We start from the raw sequence: 27,618 nt of genomic DNA on the forward strand, positions 1-27,618 counted from the left end.
ATAAGGTTATTTTGGATAATTGTGAACAGTATCCCACTGGTATGAAAACCTTGGATTATGGTGCCTCTTATGGTGTTCACCACAAACACTTTTATCCTTATTGGTAACAATGACTAGCCAACTAATTACTTTTTATTTCAGTGTACAATTTTGAAGAGATTCAAGGAAGCAATTTTCAATGAGGATGAAATTCCACAAGCTCTTAAACCAGTTCTTCTCAGACTTTGTTCACTATATGGCTTGTCCTCTTTAGAGACACATCTCACTACTCTATACCAAGGTGAGGCTACCATAAAGAAAGCTAGGCTGCTGACTCTTTGTGCAAAGTTTTGTACTGTATAGTGATACTGCACTTAAGGGAACTTTTCTCCAGGATGTTGAAACTCTGTTGAAACTCTATTGAAAAGGGCTCTGAAGTGGAAATAAGGTATTCTTTGTTTATTTACTGTAGGTGGCTTTTGTTGCTCAGTGAATGATGCCAGAATTGTGAGAGCAGCCATACTTACTCTTTGTTGTGAGGTAAGCTATTTGCTTTTGTCAGCCTTCCCTGAAATGTGGCGGCAAACATTTTCCACATTATTCATTATATGTATGTCATGCCTAAATGGGGGTATCCTTAAAGCACAATGAGGCAAGGGAGAGTTTTGTAAAGGAATTGAGACTCTCTCCCTTCCATATTAGTATCTAAGATTTTTTAAAACTTGAGTCAAAAGGGTTTTCAAGCCTTGATCCAAGTCCAGAACCACTCATGAGCCAGTGAACAAAGTTTGATACATGCAGTAAGATGTTACATGCTTCCGTTTGCTTGGAAAAATGGTGAGAATTTTTTTCCATCCCTTTACAGAGAAGTGACTCTTGTTGTAGGAGACTTTGTTCCACAGCTTATAACCAGCATTAACTTCATTGTACACCGTGCATGTATCATAGTGTAAGTGGAATGAAACAAATGGTGCAATAGGATTTTGGGATAATTCAGGTATTTTTGTGTTTGTACTCAGTTGAAGAACGAAGCTGTAGCCCTGGTGGATGCCTTAGCCCCACCAGATTTTATTCTTAACTCACCCATTGGTCACAGTAATGGAAAGGTAGGTCATTTTGATCTTGACTAATTTTTATTTATTTACTTAAATACCACTCTTAGCAAAAGTGAGATAGTTGTGAAATTTAGTTGGAACTTCGGCCTACGAAAAGCGTCAGACCGTCTGGTCCGAGTTATTTTTCCACCATTTGAAACTAATGATTCACTCTCTCTTCCCCAGGCTCATGAAAACTTGCATGCTGCGATTATGCAAAAACCAGAGAACAAGGAACGAATTTCATGGTGGAAGGAGTGTCGTCAACTTCCCATTATCAGAGATCGTAGCAAGTTGTGATAGAAAACGTCGCCGGAAACATTTCTCACGGATGGTCTCTCCTCTTGATAAGAGAAAGTCAATGTCTAGTTAACGTGTTTTGTAGGAAGGAGTTTCAAGTTGAGGATTTTTTAGGTGGTTTTATGCTTGCAGTTAATCACTTCGATGGGGTGACTTAGGGAGCCTCCTTATGTGACGCCCTGATTTCCTTCCAGTTAAACGTGACGTTCACGTCGTTTTCACTCCTCAAAATTTAAACCGAGGAAAAGAAAGTTTCAAAGAAACTTATCAGAGATTAAATTGAAAGTGACTTAACTACTAAAATGCTCCTTCGGGTTGATACATTTGTATGTTATTCAATAGGTTATCAAAATGTTGAGTCGCCCTGTGTAAAAAACGATTCAACTGGTGCTGAAAACACTGCAAAAATGTTTCATGGTATACTATCGTAGGGTATGTTTTAACTTTTTTTTCTTAAACCTCCGAAAAGTTCGTTCCAAGATTACTGTGGCCGCTTGACTTTCTAACGAGGTTTGTGAGCTGGTTAATGCCCTTTAGAACTTTATCTTCGTGAACTTAGCATATGTAATCTTTTTTTGATACCCTCAAAACCCTTCAAATCTGATGATCTGATTTGTATTTCTCCTTTCTAGCTGCCATTCATTTTCTTGTTAATTATTTAAGAGAAAATGTCAGTTTTGCAAGGGGAAATGACATGTTGATCACTTCTGCGATACAAAGGGTCTAACTGTGATTGCAAGCTAGTTAAAAGTTTTGCTGCGTATGAGAATAATTTGGGTTAAAACCCTTTAAAGCCTCCGTTCATGTCTGTTGAACGCCCTAAGTAAATTTACCAAATCGGAAGATTATTTATAAACTAGATTTGATAACGTTTTCCATATATAGTTATTTACGTACTTTACTGAACTTTTCACGGACAACAAGGGTGCACAAGATTAAAGAAATGAGTCAAGAATCAAATCACTTCTTTCTGAGTGTTGGACGTATTTATGACTGGATAAGAAAAAGGTAAAATACTTGCTTTGACATGCAATCATAAAAAAGTCGCACAAACTTATTAACCCTTTTTACCCTAACGTCAGTATGTACATTCTCCCTACTGCTCTTCTTACATTTCATAACGTGCTGACAAGGGGAGTTTATAAAACAATCAAGAGCTTTTTTAAGTTGGTGATCATTTCCTTTATTCTCCTGGCCTTAATGTGTAATTTAGGGTTGATATTGTAAGGAGAAATTATACGCTAGTCATTCCAAGGGGTCAAAGGGTCATGACAGATGACAACCTGTACCAGAAGCCTAAGGTGTGGTGTAGTGAAAGTGTACCTAGTGAGTAACGACCAGCCATGGGGGCTACGCCCTATACAAAGAGGGAAGGTTACACAGACTAACAAGCTTTCCAAAAGTTCGAACTTCAAATAGGGCTTTTGTAAGGGCATTATCCTTACTCTTCTTCACCCTTGGAAGGCCTCGTTCATGGCAAATGAAAGGGCCGTTCCACTTGCAAACGAACTTCCCGAAGCGCAGGAAAACGCAAGTGACCAGGTTACGATTGGTTTAAAACGTTTAAACCCCAACATACCTTACCGTATACATTTCCCAAGTTGCTAACAAGGAGAATGTCTTTAGCAATCAAGAATTTCTCTAGTTGATGATCATTTCCTTTGTTCTGGTGACCCTTGTAATTCAGGGGCGATAATTTAAGGAGAAATTAGTTGCCAGTCACTCTTAAGGGTCAAACGATTAAAAAGGATGGCGCGGCTAAAATGCAAAGTAAAGCTACACCAGTGACAAATATATCAATCATTAAGAATGCGTTAAATTCTGTATTTTATTGCTACGTCCTTGTTGGACAGAGTTATTTTCTCGCACAGCAGTACGCAAACATTGTTTTAATTATTAAATATCTATGATCAATACCATCAATCTAAGGAAGCATTAGGACAAGAGTAATATAAAAGAAGATGTGCAATGAACTTTCTCAAACAGTTGTCACAATGAAAAGTTAACCCCAAGGATTGACGTGTAATTCGCCCTTTGACTTTGAATAAAACAATTACTGTTGATGAGAAGAATTCATACTTGGATCTTGAAATCTTACTGAAAATACTTTACGGCCGTTGGTATGACGTTATGGTCAGATACAGTTCAACGTTAGAGTGAAGCATAGCGCCTGAAAACAAGATTTATAGGGAGTATTGACAATCACGAATGCTTTGTCGCTTCCACGAAGATGCACTGCAAAATCGGAGAAAGCTTTGTTCATGAAGGGTTTTCAAAAGTTTTATAGAAAAAACCTTACTGGCATTAACATTTGCTTACTTCAATAGAGCGAACGGCTTTCTTATAACCTAAACCACAATCGTTATCGAAAGTGTTTCTGCCCTACGTAAGGCAACATGCGAACTGGACACCTGTAAAAGTGCTTTCCAATACTCGCGCGTGTTTTATCATAAACAGGCTACACAACGTTTCTGTTAAATGATAACGATCTCAAGTGATTCCTAAAACGAGGACTCAAAACTGTAGTGTCCTTTGTTCGCTGCTGGTCTCGACTCAAAGCAAGTAATCATTTCAAAAAACACACACGCCCACGAAGTTCAAATCTCTATATACAGCGGATCTATTTTTGCGGACGCAAGCGTAAATCTTGGTTTGAATATGATAGTTCAGTCTTCTTAAAAATTTTTATCACCATTTCGCATACAAACAAAGAAAAAACAGATTTTGGAGAGACAGATCATTATGGTATAATATATATGTTCTACTATTCTAGTCTAAAAGGAAACACTATTTTCATTATCTAATCTACAGAAACAATTTGAGCAATGAGATATTGTAGATTGTTTGTATTAAAAATGTGTCCACTTTCTTGAAGTAAGAATTTTTGCCATAAAATTGATCGTATGCAATGAAAATTTATAGACTTCTTTGATATTGATTTTTTTGTTATGAGTTATAAATCAGCAGAATATTTGCAGTCGATAGTCGCTTTGATAAACAAGCAGTCTTCTTTGACGTAACTCGTAGATTCCAAGCCTCGATGAGAAACGAATTGTGGGTAACCGAAGCCGAGTGTGGCACCATTCTTACCAGGTCTCTGAAAGCTCTTCCAGTTAGGATCCGGGCTAAACGATTGGCTAATATTTCTTTGGCCCCTGGTAGAGTCCCTGTTTTGATCCAAAAGCGACAAAGTGATTTCGCCCTCAAACGGCCACTTCAAGAGCGTGTCGTATTCTCCCGGGAGAAGACGGACATAGAGTGAAAGATGCGACCCTTCCCCGCTACCATTTCCGTACGGGAACACCACGATTTTGAACTTGTACCCATAAGGACTTGTGTAAAAAGGAGGGCTGTGCAACTCTACGTTTGTTTTGTGCTTGGCGTCCTCAAATTTGTTCCAAAAGTCGTCGATCCTCCAATAGAGTTTACTATCGGTGAAAGGCTTACAATGTTTGACAATTTCGCGCAATTGGTCAATTTCCTTTCTTTGATCAAGAGCAAGCTGTGAAACGAGCTCAAGATGTTTTTTCATGCCGTCTTCTAGATGCTGTGTGAGGCTTCGTTGTGGACACTGAAAGAAAAAAAACATATAAATTAGATATGTTTTTTTCCGTCTCTGTGAGGTTGGATTTCCCACCCGACACAAGACACACAATTGACAAAGGTATAAGAAGTAAGGTCGAGACAATCTGAGTGGATATCGAATGCGAATGAGTTCTTTAGTATCTCGAGAGATAAGTCAATACTTACTTGATGTTGACAGCCAACATGCTTAAAAGGACAATGAATGAGATTTGAGCGACATTCGTGGGTAAGATGGCGATCCACCTTGGATAAAACGGTGAACAATTGATTAGGATACTTCATAAAATTCACAGTGTTAAGAGACTTTTATTCCATAGTAAAATTAAGAAAGCAACAGGTCAACTAGTACATCATTAACCCTTGTTAATATCAATTCCTCTCTCTGTCGATCTTCAAAATATTTCTTATACTTGTAGTTCGGATAATCTAGTGTTAAATAAAAAAGTATCCCTTTTGATACATTTCTTTCTTCTCATCACATCCCTGGTTGATAATGTATTGATATCGTAAGGAGAGAGTACTTAATGGTCACCTCTGGGCGTGAGAGGGCTAGCCATTGCAACTGATTATGCATTTGAACTTCCATTTGAGGAACACTTAGAACTAGGACCCTGCACAGAGGGGTTCACAGATACAAAGGCTCTAGGAGCCTTTTTTCAGTTTGGGCCACATGTTGTGTCCCTTGAACCAAGGTGTCTCGAATTAGTGGGAAGTAAACAGCGTTGGGCTAAAACGTTACGTTGTCTTCTCTCGGAATGGATATAATAGGAACTGAGTGGTTCCTACAGGTACATGGAGTGGTTAGTCCGCAGTTCTCACCTCTTCTCGTGGAATCTGTGACACACCACAACTATTTGGGCAACTCAAGGGGAAGTGAGGACACACTTGAAGATGGCTCTATTGGGAAAGACACAAGATAACCTTGATGTATCATAAACAGAAATTTCAACTAGCCAAACATAGATAAGTTGTTAGAATATTTAGCAACTGGTGGTTAAAAAAAGGCCAAAACATTGCTAGGACGACATCCTCGTTTAATTATGATCGTATAACAACTTTCCCATTACAGAGGATCAATCGGTGTTCCGCGTAAAAATCAGACTATGGGAGGAAATCTAGAACATGGATATCTGGCTGATTCTAGAAGGACCCTTGTCACATAAGAATTGAACTACTGTACAGTCTTCTAGATCACAATAGAGTTCTCTATAGCTCAGAGGTGGTGCATCAGACCACGAAATCCGAAAGACTGACGTTCGATTCCTCGAAGGGGTCTCGGAGATTAAAAGTCATAATTCACCATCGTACAGCAACAAAGACAACTATAACCAAAGGAAAGTTGACATATCACTTTTGGCGAGATGATATGATGAATATGTGTATGAATAATATCAAATAGGGCTACCTACCTGCATGTCTTCAAACTTGACTTGCGCACGACAATACTGACATTTGGTCAATCTCCTCGGACACTCCTCTGACATGTGACTCGTGATTTGACCACGTGATATTCTCTGACCACAAGTGCATGTAAAAATGTCAGATTCTCTTTCGATGTCGATTTGGCTCGTTGTGCGAGACCTGCTTCGTTCTGACCCACGGTAGACCACCTCGCTTGGGATCTCCTCGCGACCGACGTAATTGAGGAAAGCTGGAAACGAGGCAGAGCGCATGGGTGCAGGGGGACTGGAATTCAGGGCTTCTTGCGAGGTGCTGTTGCTTCGATTACCGCTGCGCAAGCCACGTGGATCGAAGCGCACTGAGTGAGGCATGCTCTGTCGTTTGCCTCCTCTTGTTATTCCTGGTTCTTCAGTTTGGGAATCAGAGCGTCGACAACGTCTTAAGTGTTCCTGAAATGAAAGTAAGTTGCTGTGTCAAAATAATCATGCTAAAATTTGCATACATATTTAGATAACGGCACACGGCTTTTTACAATTTTTCTGGAAAAGAAAACGCAAGCTACTTGAAGCGCGGGAAAATACGAGTGACCAAGTCGCTATAGATCATAGTTTTGTACCTGATTGGTTGAGAGTGCGGCTTTTTTTTTGGACAAATCACAGACGAGAAGTAATACCAACCTGTTTGTCTTTGAAGACGATTTCTACAGAGCAGTTTTCGCAGTAGACCCATCGGTGTAAGCAATCATTTCTCAAGTGATGCGGCATTTCGTGTCGTTTTAGTCGGACCCCACATCCATTACTGCATGTCACTATCTCCTGGTCCGGGTTCCGACGGGCGGCAGGACAGTTATGGCTCTAAGGGAATAAGTGGTTTTAATACATTTGCACCCAAGGTCTTAAGGTTGAGTGGAGAGGGGGGGAGATCCATGGTTGGAGAGGAGGGGCGCCAGGGTTGCCCAGGAGGCTCTAAAGAGGGATAATGGAAAGAGGTATGAGAGATGAAGGCCGCCGCTGACAAGAAAAACTAATCGAACATAAAACATCTATTTTCCCACACATAGAGAAATGGCGAAATGCGCGCGCACCCCAAGGAACGCGGTTAGAAGCATGGAATTTATTAGATATGGTGGGCTCACCTTATCTACGGTATTGCTGAACAGCTACGAGACACAAAACTTACCTGTAGATTCTCAAACGTTGTTTCCTTTTTACAGCGGGGACACTTTACCCATCTCTTTATACAATCTTTTTTCACATGTTCGGTGATCTTCCTCCGCTGAATTTTCTGACCACAACCCGCAATGCAATCTACTTGCGCGTACTTGCAATTGGCCATGTGATCCTACATCACGACAGAAAATGGTAACGCAATCTTAACTAGTGTTGGTCTAAAGCTGATTCACCCGTCTTCGTAGCGAGAACAGTTACGTCACAAGTAGAAACTGCACCAAAATGTTGAATTAAAAAAAAAACAAAAGCGGTTTTAATTTAGGGAATATTACCTCAAGTTTCTTTAACTGTCCCTTCCACTTACAGCCAAGTTGATAGTGGTCACACACAACATTCAGTGAAAATATCATCTGATTCGTCACATCATCTGCGTAAATCTGTCACGCAATGGGCATAAATAGCAACAGTTAGATCATAGAAACGGAAATGTTCGTAACATAGGGTTCTTAAAATGCATTTTTAGTACATGATGTGTTTCGAATAAAACTGTTGTTTAAGCCTACGTGACAAATACCTCATTGCAAAGCAACACGGGTGGTAACGCCTAAATGGTCAAGTCGTTACGAGGTCATGATCAATTTTCACTTTTTTTATCTATAGATGTTAGATCCGAATTTACTCCATTTAATCCCTCGCTTATGATAGGATAACAAAAAGCACAATAACTTTTGACTTGTACGCGACTGTATTTAAAGTGGGTGTCTCGTGTAAATTCTGCGCCGGCGGTTTCACCTCATCCCACAAATGTGCCTCCGGAGATAAATACCACAAAAGAATAAGGAAGCCGTGAAATGGCGTGGGAATAAAAACAGCATCCTTGAAATTTGTATAAAATTTGTCTATATGATTATACTTAGTGGCGCTAACCTTTGAACTAAATTCCACATTTGCATTTCTCTTGTTTTCTGTATTTGCACCGAAATGTATTTAAACAGTTGGCGCGGCGGTAAAAGAGTTCTTTAAACACTGGAATTATCACTGGTGGAAATTCCGGCGTCTATTGTTGTTCGCAAATTCTGCGCTTTATGATCGTGTTTTCACCGCGTGAGTGTACTATTTTGGAACAAAAAAAAACACGCGCAATTGAAAAGCCCTTAGTGAAACAGACACAGTGTCTAGCTGTGAATGTTCCAACAGAGTTTTTCTTTTAAGTTTCTTATTGCTTTAAGCTAGGCGGTGTAGTCTATTGAAAAAGTTTACTAATTGCCTTCCCTCGTCGCCGCACTCAATTCTAGCATTTAAACGCGCGATGGATGAGCGCCAGGAACCCTTTTGTTGAAGATGTAGCGAAGAGGTTCAAGTTGATGTATCACCAACAAACAAAATTCTTACCTGAGATAAATCGATACTTGAACTGTCCACGGGACATCTCAGTCGGGCTGCTTGCCTAGAAGGTGGATCAATCCAAATGTAAAGTCGCGGCATTTCATTTGCTTTGCCGGCAGAATAGAAAAATAAGCAATTCGTTTGCAATTATCGGCGAGAATTTGTCGATTTGTTGAACCGCTTTAGCAAACAACCGTATCACTAGACGCGGTAATATGGAATTGACAGCTCATTTCAATCGCGTCGAAACTGACCTACTAAAATGGGTATCATTTTCCACTTGACAAAAGGAAATTGGGCGTCACCAGTAATTATGAATACTTAAAATACAAGAAGAAAAGCGCAATACTTTTCCTCGTGAACAGAATGAGCGTACTAATGGGCTTACTTGCTGCCGCAAGGTCTCATTGTATGCAACGTGATACGCGAGCGACCGCAACAAAGGGCAACAAAAATTAAGTTTGACAATTCTTTTCCGCGAGAATGTTAGCACTTCCGTGGAAAATGTTGACAATATGTCATAGTATGAATGTTAAAGTTGAAAACTGAAAAGGAGAAAAGGGAGATAAACAAGGAGAAGCGGAAAAAAGAGTGGCCTAGTATATGTTTTTTCGATCTGAAATATGTTCAATCGCGACAATATTCAAAGGTTTAATGCAACCGCGAAAGGCTTCTTTTAATAATTCTTGCTAATCACTTTAAGAAGGGCCAGTTTGCGTAAATTACCATATCTGGTATCACTAACCAAATGGCATAACAAAAAGATGAGTGGAAAATATATTTTTAGCCATTACAAATATTACGATCCCTCAAGCCCTTGTGTCTTATGCATAATTTATCCGGCCCGGACAGCATAATGTTACGGTACTTAATGGCAAACATCAGCGTTGACAATATTGGGGCTAAATTACTTTATCGCGATCCTAAATATTGAACACCGATTTGAAATTTCTTCTTTCAAGGCATAGTGAAAAACAATGAGGATTTTAATAAGTTGTTTGCTGACTCTTTAGCAAACAACTACAGAAGTTAAATTCCTTTTCTGTATAAACAATTTTTTTCTTCTTGAATGACCTCACTACTACAACCTACCGCATTTTTACCCTAATCCAACCATCGACAGGAAAGATACGTCGCGATCAAATTTGGTAAGACTGGATACGTCCACTTTTCATGCAAATGACATTATTTGTGAAAAGAGCACTTGAGTTGGCACCATCAAAAAGTAAACTATTGAGTAAACAGAACTGTATCTGATCAAAGCGAAGCAAAAATTTTGCTCGTTATGCCCTGCTTGATTGTTCTTCTTAAAAGCCCAGTTTTTCAGGCATAACAATAGATCACGCAACGAAAAAACCAAGGTCACAGCACTCACGACCCGGATAAATTGATAATGCAGTTTCGCGATATGATTTCTCACGCAACATGAGATACCGTGGAACTGAGGCACGCAAAGAAAAAATTTCAATTCCGGTGCGTTTTTGTTGTTTACTTCCAGGCATTAGTTCGTTTACTCAGTAAAAACGCTTGTGTGCGTTGAATATTGTGTTGAGTTTCTGGACATGACGTTCATAGACTGGAAGAAAGAATTGGTGTTGACTCAACCATTAGTTCTGCAGAGAATTCTGTCAAAGCAATATTGCAAACAACACCACAAATTGTAAACTTGTCACGAGTCCAGTCATTTTATGTCAGTTTCACTCATTGTCACGCAACTGTTTCCGAGCAGTACTTAGCTATGAAGATCAACACCTCAATAAAATATGAAAAAATTGTATTTCTTTTGGCAAACACTCCAGAGAATTGAAGCTTTCTTGCCACTAATTAAAATTTACCTTTTAATTTAGGAAAGGGTGTGAAATGCCTCATGGATGCAAGATATTATTGTCTTCTTCCGCCCGAACGGAGAGAATTCAATCTTTTATGTACAATATTCCTTGGCTCAAAAACCACAATTCCTAAGAGCGGCTGGTGTAATTTACATGTAATTGTCATCGTTGCTGTTACTGATCTCAATACTCTTTTTATCTCCATCTCACGATTGCGTAATTTGACTGAAGCTGCCTATCGACCGAAAATAAAAGTCTAGCTCACTTTTTGAATTGATCAGGAAAGCTTGATGGTTGGTTTGATTTTGGGTTCCAATTACCGAGATCGGAAAGATGGAATTTCCGCGTCAAGGAAAGAAACACGTAATTTCCTGGGCAGGAGTTTGATACAAATCACACCTTCGAAGACACATTGCAAATTTCTAATCCGAACTTGATGAAAATAGAAAAATTGCCAACAGACCAACTGAGTGGAATGTAAACTATAGAGTAAAATTGATTCATAAAGATAAACATCTCTCGACTTTTTTTTGTTTACGACAGGCTCAATAGCTCGAAAGGAAATTCTTCTTAATTGCAAGAAGCACCATAACAACATATACTGTTTACATTGTCAGAAAAATATATTCGTTATTCGAAAGTTCCTCAACCTCTGTTCATTGTAAACTAGACAGGATCAGTCCTACCGCGTACAAAATTTTGTGAGACAGTCCTTCCCGTGATCCGTCCCAAACACAACCAAAATTCTACTTTTTCCCAGAATGCTTCATGAAAGACAACTACGTTGTTGCTTTGATGTCAAAAATATTCCAGAAACATACGACTATTTACAAAACTTTGAAACAATTATGGATATTTAGGACAATATACAGAATCGTGGGAAAATTCAAATTAGCTCGAAATGAATGAAACTAAAAGCCTTTCGAGATCACCTAAATGAACAAAACAAACGCCACCGTTACAAATCAGGTTGCCAACTATTCCCTAGTACACCTAAGGACTTTTGAAGGAAAAAATCGCTAATTTTTGGTTCCTGTTTCGAAATACTCTACACAATGAGTGTTTACGATTTAATCTTCTGTGCTGAATAGGCCCTTTGTATATCGATCGCAGCTGAGAGACTTCAACTTCGCCGACGATCAGTGTCAGAATTGGTTCAAAAAGCCAAATATCACCGAGATAAATTTATACTAACAACGTTGTAATTTTTGCGATCATATACCAGCTAACAAATGAAAGATAGTGCGAACGCAATTGGAAAAAACAAGCTTGCAGGTTTTAATAGAAACCCCCACTGTGAATACCGAGTGTCATGAAATTGCTTGTAAAAATATTTGCACATTCTATCAAATTTTTATTCAAAAATTCGGTTCACGCGTAATACATAATTCGCCAAACAATGCAACAGAAGACCCGACAGAAGGGAGCATTAATCTTTGCAACAACGAATTAGTTGAGATTTAGCCGATCGTCCATATAAATCCCAGAAGTCGTCGAGAAATAAATTCTCTTCTGTCACTTTACTGGTTTCACAAGATCTCATCTCAAGTGCGAATTGAAATCCACCAGATTTCTTTCTCTCAAAAGAAGTTAACCAGCTTAAGATTATAAGTTTACAATATCAATCTACAAACGATCAAGAGGAACAACAATACAGTAGCTTACCTCGTGTTACTGAAGGCTCCATTAAGACAAGAATCGCAAAATCTGTGTCCACAAACGGACACTTGAACGGCGTTTCGAACTGGAAGATGACATATGCGGCATAATAAATTTTCTCTCACCGCCGGGACAAAATACGCGCGGTACCCCGGCATAGTCTTGAAGGAGATCCTCTTATACTTTCACTGCAAGGAGAATAGAGTTGTTGCTCCCATCTGTTCCAATGCTACCTGCTCACATCACGGCTGTACTTTGTGACTGACCTGCGAGAAGTTTTTGTTGTTTGAATACATTTTGCTTACATGTCTTGACTGAGCATGCCCAGAACAATAGCGTCACATCAAAAACGTGACAGAGCTGGGGTGTAATATTTACATGACAGGCTATTTGGGATAAAACTATGTTTCCGGTTGGGATTAATGTCCCTTTAAGATAAATACAATTTTTTGTGTACACACATGTGGGTGCTTTTACGACGAACATTTCTGGACATTTCTGCGTTGTTTGAAGGGCTTTGAATCGTCTACGGAAACTAGAAAGCTCAAAATAATTTGTCATTGTCAACACGAAACTATTAAGTCTTCAGTAAACACAAAGAAAGCGTGTTTCTATGCTAAATTTTATATATCTGTCACTCCAGAGGGAAGAATGTTCATTATACTTTCTGCTAAACATCCATTAACTATTGTCATGCGTCTCTCATCAAAAGCATCGTTCTTCTGGTGAAGAAAAAACACCTGTTCATTGTAAAATATTGAATAAAGAGCTCGTGGTTTTAACGAGGAAACCACAGTGATCATAAAACAATGCACCGGTTCTTGGTTTAGATATCCTGCGTAATTTTCACTCCACCGCAAGTTGTTGTTGTTTAGATGTCCGGAAACAATTCGAGCGGGCACCTCCTAGACTTACCTCAAGTAGTCATCGACGAATTTGGACGAATTCGATGTATATCCGCTGTTGAGTCGACAAAAATTGGGAAATATTTCAACATTCCATTGAGTCCTCGACTTTGTCTAATAAATTCTCCGCTATGAATCATTTCCGAGCAATGTTGCTTGCGTTCAAAAATTTCGAACTGATTTTGTCAGAAAAGCACATAATGACAAATATTGGATGAGAAACTTGAAGCTTTGTTCTCATAAGAATTAGACAATTTTCAATCAGGCATATGTCATTTTGAAGAAAATAAACCCGATTTCCTGATTAAAATCTTAAATATGACATTTTCCCTTTTGTGAAATGAGCAATACAATTTTTCCATCAACAAATTTTGGTTTGATGACGCAAGTGTAAATGCAATTTTTTAATATCCTTAAATCAATTTGTCACTTGATACAAAACTTGTGGCTTTTAGCAAGATAAAGCACATTAGACAATGTGCTGAGTTATGGTGGCGAAAAAATAAGTTGCGCAATTTTCTAGCAAGCTTTTTTTATTCAGGCACTGTTTACAGAAGAGAAAAATAGAGCAAAAACTGCTTTTTTTGGCTTTTTAAACTGGAGTAGTTATGCTCCATCTTTTGACCTGTAATCATAAGAATTTTGAATTTTTACAATCTCCCTCTCGTTTCAAACGCGCATTTTTTTGTTTTTTTTTGTTTTTTTTTTCTCCCTGTCGCACTTTCCGTATGGGTCTAGATAAAGTGTTTAACACCAATTTGCAGCTAAATAATGCAGAAGGAATGAAGAGGAACATTTAAAACTTTAAAAGGAAAATCCCTTATTTACCATTGACCTGCCTGGAATAAACTGATCCTATCCACTGTCACTCTAACTGGTCTTTTCAGCAATTTTCTTTTCAAATGACAAAAGACGCACAATGGTAAGGTACCACTAATCACATGTTATCCTTTCACTACTTTTTTGCTTTTGTGCAGCCCGAATTTTTTTACCAGTAAAAATAAAAAACAAAATAGCAAACTTTTGTACTTTACCCTGTCAGAAGCCCATCGATTGGGCTCCTGACCGAGCCGGTTCAGTCACTCTGCCTAAACAAACGAACATACCAAACGCTCGTGATCGCTATGGCGAACATGTTATCTTGTAGATGTGTTTCTAACTCATGTCAGTAATTTTAGCTTCAGTTGTGTCCGTGCAGTACGAGGACACTTCTTTTCAAACACGAATATTATTCTTCAGTCGAGTTCCACTCATCTCGCACCGTAAGAAGAACTGTTTTATGCTGCATATTACCTACAAAGACATTCTTATATATTCCTTAAAATTAGCTTCAAAATTCCCAATGTTTGGTTTCTCTATGTTAAATTCCAGAACATTGTCCAGCAAATGCACCCTCATGCGCGTCGTATGTCAAACTAATGTCTTCCCAAACTTCATGACAAAACAGCGCGACTTCCCCATGCGCAAGTGACGTGACATGTATAATCAGTTATCTTAACCTAGCGTGCATGGCAGGTGGCCATGAAGTGCGCTGCTCGCCTTTATTTTGACTATTTTCATCGAGCACCCAGCAAAACTAGTGTAAACTAATCTTGTGTATTAAAGGCTTAATATTCTCAAAATAGTCTCTAAACACTGTTAAAAATAATTTAATTCACTAGAACCGCCCCCTTTTTTTAAACTAATTTTCTTGCTTATTTTGTGTTGTAAGGACCCCTTATATTTTCTCATAGATATCATTTTTCCTTTCCTTTTTCTTCACGTCATAATGTAGTGTAATATAAGTTCTTGGGAAGTATTGCAGTGTTGTTATTGTGCCACAATTTAAACAAATCAAGCTTTTTTTCAAGGGTCTCACAGCGAGCACACACGCATGTCGCGTGATAAGGTAGAATCATATGATTTGTAGCGTCGTGAATCACCCTTTCGATGATTATCACGCGACTGTCTGGCAAGAAAACACCTTTTCATTAAACTGCACGCAAATAAACATATTTTAGTCCAAGTTTTAAATTGAATTTTACCAATTAACATGCAAATGGCTTGTCCGCTTTCATTATAATGGTTCGAGTATCTAATTCCTTTGTTCTTGTCCCTTAACCTCTCGAAAAGAAGCTGAAACTAGATGCAGAAACAAATCAAGAGATTATTATCTTAAAAAAATTTATAAGCCGAAAGATTTTGATGATCTACGAATTTTAGAAATAATTAATAATTTTTTTTATGTTTATATCTAAAAAATTCAGGAAAACAGTGTACTTGACAACTAGACAGATGTAAAAAAATGCAAATTGTACCACTCATTCCCACTCATTTAGGATTTTCTACGGTATTTGGCCGTGAGAAGCATGGGCTCCGAGTTCATCAGAGAACCCCCCCAAAATGCGGCTGCACAAGCTGCAGGCGCTGCACAAGACGGCAGCATTACCACAAAGAGTTTCCACATTCCGAAGTTGTCGATGACTCCAAATTTTTCAAAGATAACAGTGAAAGACAAACACAGGAGATGAACTTTCTCCGTCCAATCGACAACTTCGAAGATGGACAAGTGAAGAATTAATTATGGTAAGATGAAATTGTTTGAAGGTGATATCGATGGTACGTTTTAGTCCAGACTATTAACAAACGCGGCTTAACGAGTTCCACACAACTAAGACTTCCCTGGAAAGTTTCTTTGGCAATTTTTGTCATTTTTGCACTGATAAACAAGACATCTTGAACATGCAATTAGCGAGTTTTCATCGACAAAATTTGTTATCTTAACAGAAAAACTGTTAACTTAGCCGCAATACCACATCTTGTTACATTCCTGTCGTTGGAACTATCACAAAAACATGCCTAGAGTTGTATTGCTTAATTCAAAACCTCAGGAGAAAATTTGTAAATGGCTTGCGCATTAAAGAAATTTTCCCCACACACCAATAGCGAAAAATTAATAACCCTGATAATACTCGAAGTCGGACTGACTCCCTCAAGCATTACTCTATGCTACAAATGCTCTACCTGGCACTCACTAGTTACTCAGCCATGAATATGTTAGAGGGAAAACTGACTCCTTTCTCCATCCAAGCTGTTGTTCCATATTCTCACACGTCACGATGTTCAGTCGCAGTTTTTAATAATAATAATAATAATATAAAGTAATTAAATACAATTACCGCACCTTGTCATACCAGTCGCACTTTGTAATACCTCTTATCGCAATTTGTCATAAATGCCCTGTCAAATTAAACACACGCAACATTTCAACACAGCATCTTACAACGTTGTGGCGCGCTACGTGTTGCACATGTTGACCATCCCATAGCAACATGTTACAAGATGTTGGACGGTGCTTGACCAAGTTTGAAAATGGTCAAACTTCGTTGCAACCATTTTGGACGTTGCATGATATTGCGCTCCTTCACAGCATCTAACAACACGATCCAACAATGTAGCAAGATGTTGCGTTTAAATGTCGTGTGCGTTTGGCCAGGCCTTAAAAAAGCTCTTACCTTGCGATGAAATTAGTTGTCGCACTTTGTGATAACAGACCATCGTACTTTGAAATGAAATAAGCAGTAGCGTTTGTAATAATGCTTGTCCCACTTCGTAATACTGAAACTTGATATAGATGGATGGAGGGCAAAGAGCCCTAACTGTCATTCCTGTCATAAATGATGACAGGTATAATGATATAGATAGTAATAACACGGTATCCGGTTAGATCGCTCCATGGTTAGATCGCTCCAAGTCAGATCGCTCCATACGGAAGTCAGATCGCTCCACTCAAAAGTTAGTTCGCTCCATCAAATAAGTTACTTCGCTCCATACATAAGTTACTTCGCTCCATGTAGAAACCTAATACACTAACTTACTTCTGATCTTTATAGTTTATAGTTGATGATGTTGCTGAAATATAAAGTGATCGACGATTCGTTCACAAATAAAATAAAAGAAATGACCAACAATGAATATGATTTATAAATATTGCTTTCAAAGAATCGCCATTTTTAAAAGTTGTCAAATCCAGCCGTGAGTGAGACTGGGTTCGACTCCGGTTAAAATGGCGAGTCTTTAGTCGCGTTACAATACTCTTTCTTTTCTTTTCCCTTATCCTTCTGTCTTTTATCAACCTTCCACGTTAGTTTTCTTCATGGAGCGAAGTAACTTATGTATGGAGCGAAGTAACTTATATGATGGCGCGAACTAACTTTCGAGTGGAGCGATCTGACTTCGGTATGGAGCGATCTGACTTGGAGCGATCTAACCATGGAGCGATCTAACCGTAAACCTAATAACACTAGTGATGTTGAAAATGACGAGAATGAAAATGAGGATGATGACGATATTGATATTAGTAATTACAGTAAGTTATTCTTCCCCAAACGAGGACACCGACTTCAACTGAGATCTTCCTTGGAAAGTTCAGTTATCAACTCCATCTATGCAAATGACCTCGAGGCTCCAAAATAGTGTCAATAATAACGAAAATCGGAGTCCGTCAGGCGAGAGTTGACTGCTTACACTAAATCTTAAAATATTATCAATAGCACGAGGAACTAAGAGCTCAGGTTTTATGTGATGACTACAGACGTCACGTCCTAAGGACACTTTACTTTTACATAGAACCCGATGATACGAATAGGAGCTAATTTCCGATACAAACTGCCAACTTTCGCTATCATGAACAGTTGACTAAATGAATTCAAGATTTCAATGAATTCAAGTCTTAAACTGTTTTTACAAATCACGGACATTTTAATCAGCGTCTGAAGTCTAGTTGATTCGGCGGAAATCGCTTGAAGGTGTGTAGAACACAGATGGTAGCCATATATGACTTCAGTACAAGTTTAGAAAAACACCAAGATTTAAATTCCAACGTTTCTTTTTATTTACAAGTACGTAGCGAAAAGTTAAACATACACAGGAAAAGTACTTTGCTGTTCTTAATTGATTTCTACTTCGCTTGCAATTAATTGTACATTAAAAATCACGTTTATTTTCGTATTGTATAAGTAATTGTTCCACGTTTAACTGTTTCACTACAATACACGAACGGCTGCTCGCCGTGCAAATGAACCACGATTACGTAATCGGTAATCGAACATATTGGAGCGTAATCTCAGACGAAAAGCTAAGCTACGAAGACAAGGCTGTTGTGCGGGATGATTTCTTTCATCTTGACAAATAAATCTAAAGTGCTCAAAATCAGGGTTTATTTTCATTCAAAGCCCATGCAAAAGAGAGAAAGAAACGGAAATGTGTATCTAACAACGACAATCCTCCGTCACCTCATATTCTGCTAACTAACCAGTTTTAAAATGGAAATTCCATTTTCCCCTTATGTGACGGAATTGTTGTTGCAACATAACATCTTCATTTTAACACACTTAGAGCGGCGGAGTAACACTCGATGCCATAAATTAGATAAATTCTATTATAATTATTTTATATTTGGATCGCAACCTCATCGGTTAAACTTTCCTGGGAATCACCTTCTTGCTCTAGAGAAAGAATGTTTTTTTTATGATCGTAAGATATATTCACAACGAGAACTCAAATATAGAAGGCATCTCGCTCATAAAAAAGCTAACCAGTCCTAAAAACTGCCGCGTAAATAAAATTCTTAAATAGCAAGAATAACAGCATGTATTTCAAATCTAAAAAATTCCTCTTTATAGGCACCACGTTCTGATTTTCTAAGGAAATCCCCCCTAATTTATAATACAAACCTCTCGGCGTTTTGCGACTTTGAGATATCAGCGAAATAATTTTGATGTACAATCAAACCTCCTCTGAGGGACGCCCTTAAGTGGACATTAAGGTGTGATTATACTTTTATTGCGAAAAACCTTCCATTTTTACCCGCCCGACACTTTCTCAGTTCAGTGTGCATGCGTGCTTGCGAGTGATTCAATAGTTGCGTGCACATCGACCTGCGATTAACTGTTTAGAGCCTTGAAAGGTGCTCTGGTAATTAAAGTTGTACTACTCTTTAAGTTCTTAGTACACAATTTTTTATCTTACGGCTCACTCAACCCGTCGCAATCTACTGAAATCTTGATGTATATAGTATCCTCCTTGATGTAGTTACGGGTTTCAATCTCATCGTGTTTAGCGAACTTTGCTCCTCCAAAGCTAGCATTCTTTTCAAGCTTGGGTCGACCAAGGAACGGTTCATTCTCTGGACACGGGTTTGGTTTGATGCTGAATTTGATATGTTTTCGCTGTGCGTGATCTTCGTTCTGATCAAGAAGGTAAAATGATACCCTGTAGTCGAAAGGCCACTTCAACAAACTGTCAAAAGCGCCTGCAACAGAAATCGATGAAACACCAAAGGGTTAGGGGTATTTTCAGAGTGAAGACAAATAGATCTCGAGCCTGAATTCTCTAATTCTTGACTCTTGACTAATTCTTGACTATTGTTCCAATACAATGAAACCATCCGAAAAGTGGCATTTCCCAAAAAAAGGATTAGTATTGTCAGGTGGCAAATTCATTACGTATAACTTCCTTCATATCAGTTGATAAAGAGAACAGTTCTATCATTTTCTTCATCTGAGCTTTTTATGGTTCTTTACCTCTCAACACGCTGATGAATACAGACATGTGCGTTCCCTTTCCCTTTCCATCGCCGTTCAAGCAAACTGATGCACATAAGCGGTATCCATGCTTGCTGGTCGTAAAAGTAGGACTAAACAGTGTGTCTCCATTTCCGGCCTTGGCTTCCTTTAGCTTCCGCGTGTAGTCCTCGATTCGCCAAATGAGTTGGCTGTTTGCAATTTTCTCCAGATCTCCTACACGCTTGTCCTGTGCTTTAATGAGGTCAGCCTGCTCCTTAAGGGTGTTTTCGTGTTTTCCCAGTGTTTCATCTAGCTCTTGGATCTTCGTAAAGACTGCTTTAACATGCTCGATCATGTTGCTTTTGTAGTGCTTAGGCATTTTCTCTCTGCTGCACTGTAACAGAAAAGATCAAGTCATTCTTACATTACATCATCATAGTTGTGGAGGAATTACAATCTCTAATTTTTTTTGAAAACTTTCAGAGTTACCACTGATTAGTACATTCGAGAAAGGAACGTATGATAACTAAATTATACTTTCCGAAAGTAAAGGAACTCGGAATGTGTTTTGTTACGGGCACTGGAACACGTGGCAAGCAGTCGAGGGTTCCACCAAGAGGCCCTAATTTTCTGAGTCCATTACATCGTTTGCAGGCCTCCCTTGACACACAACATATTAGAAAAACTGGATCAATATGGACCTGATTATTAGGCAGGATGCAATTGCTGAAAGGTACATACCCGTGTGTGCCGGCCATAATTTTTTTGATTGTTTTATTTAACTCTAATTCACACATTCATCTTCGTCTTCGGACAAACTTCTTCGACGTTGCTGATCCAGCTGTTTGTGAAAAGATTCAGGTCAAACGATATGTTTACCAGTTTGACTAAAATTGAAATCAATCGTTCTAACTTAAACATGATTCATCTAGTATAAACGAAGTATTATTTAACAATTGAGAAAACCTTTAATTCTTATCAGACAAGGAAAAGAAGAAGGCTCCTTAACATCTCTATTCACGAAGAACTCTTATATCTGAACTCGATGCACTAGAAACCCATGAACAGAAACACATCTCCTAAATACAACTAAACTTTAAATTCAGGATGAAACCCACTTAAGATAATCTCTTTGGGTTCCCAAAAAAAATTCCCGATTCTTAATGGCGTGATGAGTATCAACACCAGAACTTATGAGGATGCTTTGCTTGGCAGCATCTATCCTGAAAAACCTAATACTGTAAAAGCCTCCAAACTCGTACCTCATATCGAGGAATCTCCAGCTTTTTGTCACATTTGTTTGGACATGGAAGAGGTAGTGGGGACATTCGTCTGGCAAGATGTGACTCTAAAAATAGCGCCAAAAAAATAAAGTAGGAGAAGTATGTAATATTTGACGTGATCCATTGAGTAGAGTGGCCAATTAAAAAAGTCTGTTGTTTTGTATTGTCATCGAGGTCATACATTATTGGTCGTCATCTTGCTGTAATCCATTCGGGCTTTTGTCTTTAGGAATTTTTATAGTAGTAACTGAGGTGGGGTAGTGGGTATTTCGGAATTGTATGCCACTGATAAGATTAATTCGCGGCCACTTTTTCGGTATACTAAAAACTGTTTGTACTATATGTGAAGAAATAGGCCAGGTGTGATTCTCGTCAGGCAAATAAACTTGCGAGATACAAATAACCAAATGTTGATGAAGTCACTTATGCTGTTTGAATTTGCCCAGCACTGAGGACATGACAGGGAGATGCTCCTGATTTTTACCTTTTTGTCCTCTCTTGAGATCGTCTATCATCGCAATATGGGCAAGCAATGATCTTGGGACTTTGGGCCAATCTTTGTTCCAGATGTTTTTGCCAAAAATCTCTTCTGGAACTTTGCACACAGTCGTGTCATTGCAAGAGAATTTCCCGCGTATTCACCAATTCGGAGTTTAACAGTGAATCCTCGTGAACACAAACAGCAATATCATTTTAAAAAACTATAGTAGAAGTTGGTGTTGCAGAGAGGAGGGGAAGATGATTGTAGTTTGGTCACAGACCTTCTATATCAATCTGTATCGTCGTTCACAAACTAAGAACAGCGTGGGATTCAACGAACGCACACGCGGAGGCGAACTCAAAGGGGTTAGGGAGTGAGTGACCCGTCCTCTCGCGCTCACCTCGTGTGCATGGTCCCTCGCTTGACTTATGAAAGAAATGAATCAATGACAGTGATAAAGAAAGCCAAATCTGTCCAAAATAAGCTAGATGTGCGAGCTGCTGAGGGTGTGAAAAGTGTTCCTGATTTCCATAGGGAACCACCCATGAAACGACACCTCGCTTGAATTTACATCATGTAACACAGTGATGGAAGAAAGTAAACACAGAACACTTAGGATTAAAATTCATTCTGCGAAAACCCACTTTCTTGTGCGATATGTTCTCCGGAACTTTGAAATTACTTTTGTGCTAAAAATACACCGAAAACGGTGTTTTAATGAAAATCCTTCTATATTTAGCCTAGAAAAGCGGAAAAAACGTTGGTCACCGTCTCTTGGTTTCAAAATATTTTCTTTTTCCCTCCCGAGTGTTGTTAAGGATTTAAGTTAGTTCAGTTATTGTCGTGTTCATGGGTTAATGGCGGTCCTCAGCATTCTGAGTAAACAAACGAGTAATTTAGAAATTCGAAACAATAAAATAGGAAAAGCGTAAATAAGGATGAAATTCAATTCTACGCGGGATATTTTGCAGTGCACAGGTGTTTCTATTGTTTGTGATGATTCATATCCAAATTTTTATTCAAAATCATCGAGGCCCTCTCAATTTGTGTTACGTCCAGAGGCTTAACTTGGTGGATAGTTTCTCCAGGAAATTAATCCATCTGATTTGCTTTCGAAAAAAACTGCTCAGTATCCCTTTAGATATAGCAGAATCTCTATTTATTCTTAATTGTTTTTTCCACCGAGGGACTGACATTTGTTGTAGATCTTTTGCGTTGTTTTAATCCAAGAAAGATAAGGAGTTCTATTATCACGATCTCAGCAACACTTAGACAATATGGTCACTTAGGAAGTATACTGTTTATATTAAACACATTATGACAACGAATAGCGAGAGTAATTTAAAAATCCGTGGATGTAAAAAACCACAAGAGCGAGAAAAGCCAACAAATCACTGTCTAAGATAGCAAGTGATATAAACTTCATCCGACAGCTTCAATATCAGTCGATTCTGAGCAATACAATCCCACAACATGACTGTTAAAGTCTTGTTCCTCAATAATTATTTGCGATAGAAAACTATTTTTAAATATGAAATACATTTTTAATCAAGAGAAGAAAGGAAGGCAATAATGGCCGGCTACTTACCTGATAATTCTGAAATTCTCCTTCCCATTTGCATCCCCATTCATTGTTCTTGCACTTTACGTCAAGTGCTAAGATCTCGTTGTGAAAAGCCTTGTCAAGGTAGGCCTGTCAAATGAAAGTAAAATAAACATCACTCTGTAGCCTTTGAACAAAACACGAAAGGATTTTAAAGTAAAAAAGGGTTTAGAGTAAAAAAGCGACTTTAAAAAGCAATAAAAAAAGTTTGTGTAACCATGAAATTGAATGATGATTATTCAGGGGAGAATTATCTGGCTCTATTTCCCAGAATTCTCTAGCAAACTGATGGCTTGCGCCATTTTCTATTCTCACGCGGAGAAAATTCCCCTGTTCCTACTCTTTTACCACTACATCCTCAAACAAAACCCTGTGTATTATCGATCACTGCATGTTAAGAGTGCTTTGATATATTTTTCTATATGTTTCTTATTATTTGAAGCTAAAACTTCAGTACAGTCATTACAACTAGCATTTTGTTTTTTAGCAAAAAAACAGAAGTAAAGAACATGCCAGACACATTGCTTATTTTTGCGCTGCACAGAGAAACTAACAAATCTTTGTATGGCGATGACTTTCACTCAGTTGTAATTAAGGCTGGTGCTCTATTTTATTCATCCTTAAATTGCTCGTAACATGACTCCACAGAGTGATTTTAAACTCAGGTAATTACGCATTGACCTCAGATGAGGTCGGAATCACTTTCATTATGAAAGTAAGGATCAACGATACAATCGCATATCAGTTTGATTCACGTGCCAGTTAGACCCAGTCAATTGTTCAATCACGTTTTTTTTTTCAAAGTGTTTGTTTGGAGTTGATGGGGAAACCTGTGGAGATGTCCAGCTTTGAAGACAGTCAACAACAAGTATATATTTTCCCAAGAACTCAATACGAATATAAATTAAAAAAACATCTGTTTTTGATCGCATCCTGATTTCCCATTTCATTCAGATTTCAAATCAAATTAGTTGGATGGAGAACCTTGATTTTGAAGTTGTATACAAACAGATTAAAAAGTGAATATGCAAACTGCAACTTGCAGGGAATAAGATATTCCTGCTACTGACTTAATATTTAAAAAGACATTCAAGTTTAATGTTTCACGTACATCATCTTTGCTGATTGGTGTTTGATCCACCGGGCACCGCGGTTCGACCCTGTAAAAAGGGAAGCGAAAAAACATCATTGAATTCATACAGTAAAATTGGATGGTTAAAAGGGAGAAAGAAAGAAATCGAACGATCCGTTTTAAAGGCGTAAAATGGACCCCCAATTGCATGAATTTAAGTTGTGCTTGTTTATCGAGCGCCTGAGAGTTGAACAGATGAAATTCATTACTCAGTTACGTATTACACTAAACGAAAATTACTTCTTAGTCTTCGCATTTATTCTATTAAGAATGCCTCTATACCCCTCTTGTCCGAGAAATGAGGGTTATAATTAGAATGTAACGCGAAAGCAATTTAGCATTGGTTTTCCTTTACGTAAGTACTTTGAATTACATTAATTCACAATTGAGTCAAAATAACGAACGTGTAAGATTTTCATTTCGCGCGGCTGTATCGTTTCACGACTTTTCACGATACGAAATCGTTTTCTAATAATAAGAGACTAAAATTGCTAATATTAGAATAAATTATTTTGCAAAATTTAACACGCTCTGAAAATTTAACGTAAATAGACCAAACTGCTTTTTGCAAAATCCTTGCATTTTTAATTTTGTCAAAATAGAAGCGATCGCGGTTACTAAGTGAAAGCTAAAAATGGAAACTTTAATTTTCGCCGAGTAAATTCAATCAGCAAAGCGGCTTGAAAATCGATATGAAAACGCGTAGTTAAATTAATTCGTCGCACGCAATGATGAATTTAGAATGCGGTTGAAACTAATAACTGCAGAAACTGAAAATGTGCATCTTTATTTCAAGAAGATAAAACAATAGCGCGTCAAAATTGTATCTTAACGACCTACCTTTTTAGCTCGTCGAAACACTTGCAACAAAACGCGATGTCCGCACTCCCTTATAAATTGAACTGGATAACGGAGAACATCCCCGCAAATTGGACACTGATACTTCTCTTCCAAAGGATACACAAATAGTGACAGATCAAACTTCTCCCGCTCTAACTGGCTTGGAGCAGGGCTTCCACGACTGCTTCCCCGAGACTTCGCACTTCCAGTCGGACTGTGACTTCCCCCGGTCATGTTACTTTCCTAACATTCAAAGATCAAGACAATTTCAGCCATGTTTGAGTCATGTTCGTGACGCTGCGGTAAATGAAAACAAATCGTTAAATTTTAAACGACGGTGAAAACGAGCGTAAACATTTCGTGTGATATACCAGACGCCTTTGTATAAAGATAGATGAAGTGTGTTCGTTCAAAATAACTTCAAGGTTTTGCTAGTCAATTCTATCAGGTATGATAAATTATTGAATAGAATGTTATGCAATGAATGATATCATTGGCTGAAAGTCGACAGTTGCTTTCAGGCGTCAATCAACAAAGGTGTTTTGCAAGCAACGTCAGACCTCGATCGACTACTTCCATTTTTCGCTCCAATTTAATATCTTCACTGATGCCATACTCGAACCTTTGTCACTTGGATTTGAATTGTCAGATCACGATAGTTTCCTAAGCGAGAACATTTTTATAATTTTTTTTGATAAACTATAGGTTCAATAAGTTTTGATTCTTTCAGGAAACTAACATCCACTGGCGGAAAACGGAATAAGCCACAAAGTGGGATATACAATTATTCATCGCGGAGGCAGTTAATAACGAAAACTATGATATAACAACAAAAGTAAATTATAGAAAACGAATGAACTCATGCTTCATACGTTTGTTTCTAACTTCACAGTTTGCGGTGATAATAAATTTCCGAAAAACCAAAAAAAATAAACGAAACAAAAACGGCCAATGATCTTGTGCATCATTAGAAAATGCATATGACATGTATTGAAAAATAATTTTTCTTCTGGTGGTCTTTTGAGGTGATTTGTTTATAAATTAAATTACGTATATTTTTACGTCTATCGTAAACTTCTTCGTGACTGAGTTGAGTTCATCCGATATACATCTTTATTGTTTTCGCCCAACATTCAAAATATTTTTACTAGGTTCGTGTTCAATAAAGACCATTAAGGAAACTTTACAGTGATAGTTTTTTCCTCTCTGAAAAAATAAAAACTTGAAGATTAAAAAACAGCCGACTTTCAAAAGCTTCGACATTGAAACTTTGCAATTTTCGATACCGTTGGTGAACATGAAGTGATTTCGCTCCGAAACATTTTCACAATTCCATCCATCAAATCCCTCTATGTATGCTGACAGTTCAGGTCTACCGTTCAATTTGAAACTAAGTAGTTTGTTTGCACGAATTTTACCGAACACGCCGCTTTTTGAAACTAATACCTCAGCAAAAATGTCAGAATAAAGATTGTGCTCCGCTTCCCGTCAGTTTTGCGGTGAAATTCAGCTAAAAGCAGTGCTTATTATTCACCATTGTTCCACAGTAGTAAAACTATATCCATCAGCCAGCTAGCACTTATACTCAGCCAGCAATTCACATAATACTGAGTATCGATAGCATTAATTAGCCTTTCTTCTGACAGTTTACCAGGAGGAATAAAATTCTAAACGTGAGGACACACAAATTACTGACTCTTATAACTCCCCTTTCCTTAAAATGTGTGATCAAACTAGACCACCCCATCTTAAAGGATTTTTAAAAATTCCACAGCTACGCAAGGAAGTGCTGTGTGTGTAAAGGCCATAACACATTGTCAGCAGAAACTCGGTACTGTTCTTCGAGAAAATTTAACGCAATATCTTCTAAGTTAAGTCGAAATTTTATCGCAAAATGACCTTTCTCGACCCTATTTTAACTTATTACCCGCTGTCTTTTATTTTCTAACAGAGTGCAAAATTTACGTGATGTTTTCCACTCCAATGTAAATTTGCGGGGATGTTTTTTGCGGTCCAAGCTAAGAATCATAATCTTAGTGCACTGACAAAGCCAAAAAAATTAGCGTGCCAGCAAGAATTAAGATGGACTCTTAGATCACACTAAATGATCGGTGTAAACCTCATCTATGTTCTGCATAATTTCCCGGAGCGGAAGAAGCAATGCTCTTAGTTAAACGACTTCGTCTATCAGATACCTCTTTGTCGGGGTATTTCTCTCCATTTTGAGAAACGTTTCCGTTTAAGTGTGGTGATTCTTGAACAGTTTGGCTCGATCCGATATCAGGCATCTTGTTAAACAACTTCAAAGATCGTAGCTTTTTATCGAAAGCTATCCACACGAAATAAGCCGCGAACGCAACTTATAAAAACCAACTTTACCGCAATACAGCACCTGCCTTCAGTAAGGTTCCACGACTGACCAATCAC

The 27,618-nt window shown here is 38.2% G+C and overlaps 3 protein-coding genes across 4 annotated transcripts in view; 1 reads left to right on the top strand and 2 right to left on the bottom strand.

The window, feature by feature from the left end:
- LOC131792836 (peroxisomal acyl-coenzyme A oxidase 3) overlaps positions 1-3,814 on the top strand; it is a 19,840-nt gene extending 16,026 nt beyond the window's left edge. The window contains exons 14-17 of the mRNA XM_066162120.1: positions 142-280; positions 452-519; positions 999-1,085; positions 1,260-3,814. Coding sequence (XP_066018217.1) covers positions 142-280; positions 452-519; positions 999-1,085; positions 1,260-1,373 — 408 coding nt within the window. The 3' untranslated portion in view covers positions 1,374-3,814. The remainder of the gene's footprint in view (positions 1-141; positions 281-451; positions 520-998; positions 1,086-1,259) is intronic.
- Positions 3,181-13,335, bottom strand: LOC131792837 (TNF receptor-associated factor 4-like). 2 transcript variants are annotated; one of them, XM_066162121.1, is made up of 10 exons: positions 13,318-13,335; positions 12,409-12,668; positions 8,921-8,975; positions 7,861-7,965; positions 7,539-7,700; positions 7,037-7,213; positions 6,368-6,808; positions 5,778-5,855; positions 5,124-5,201; positions 3,181-4,944 (listed from the first exon to the last, which is right to left on the bottom strand). In XM_066162121.1, the coding sequence occupies exons 2-10, from the start codon at positions 12,558-12,560 to the stop codon at positions 4,327-4,329; spliced, it is 1,866 nt and encodes a 621-aa protein (XP_066018218.1). In that variant the 5' UTR covers positions 12,561-12,668; positions 13,318-13,335; the 3' UTR covers positions 3,181-4,326. The 2 variants fall into 2 exon arrangements, with proteins under 2 accessions (XP_066018218.1, XP_058966228.1); XM_059110245.2 differs by lacking the exon at positions 13,318-13,335 and having other exon boundaries at positions 12,409-12,699.
- Positions 13,336-18,156: 4,821 nt separating this feature from the next.
- Positions 18,157-27,583, bottom strand: LOC131792838 (TNF receptor-associated factor 4). Its single transcript, XM_066162878.1, is given in 10 exon segments — positions 18,157-19,599; positions 19,871-20,258; positions 20,646-20,693; positions 21,115-21,200; positions 22,017-22,041; positions 23,157-23,309; positions 24,331-24,379; positions 25,192-25,220; positions 25,222-25,434; positions 27,387-27,583. Coding segments are annotated over 10 exon segments (1,371 nt in total). The 5' UTR covers positions 27,480-27,583; the 3' UTR covers positions 18,157-19,312.
- Between the last annotated feature and the right edge of the window lie 35 nt (positions 27,584-27,618).

The sequence above is a fragment of the Pocillopora verrucosa genome, chromosome 2, assembly GCF_036669915.1.
Source record: "Pocillopora verrucosa isolate sample1 chromosome 2, ASM3666991v2, whole genome shotgun sequence".
NCBI lineage: Eukaryota > Metazoa > Cnidaria > Anthozoa > Scleractinia > Pocilloporidae > Pocillopora > Pocillopora verrucosa.

What these genes read in the sequence shown, in the direction of transcription:
- LOC131792837 (XM_066162121.1), bottom strand. Translation starts at nt 12,560, where the DNA reads ATGCCGGGGTACCGCGCGTATTTTGTCCCGGCGGTGAGAGAAAATTTA. An exon ending in CAACGTTTGAGAATCTACAG is followed by an intron (nt 7,214 to 7,538) that starts GTAAGTTTTGTG and finishes TTATTCCCTTAG; the next exon opens with AGCCATAACTGTCCTGCCGC. An exon ending in CACAGATTCCACGAGAAGAG is followed by an intron (nt 5,202 to 5,777) that starts GTGAGAACTGCG and finishes GTTTTATCCAAG; the next exon opens with GTGGATCGCCATCTTACCCA.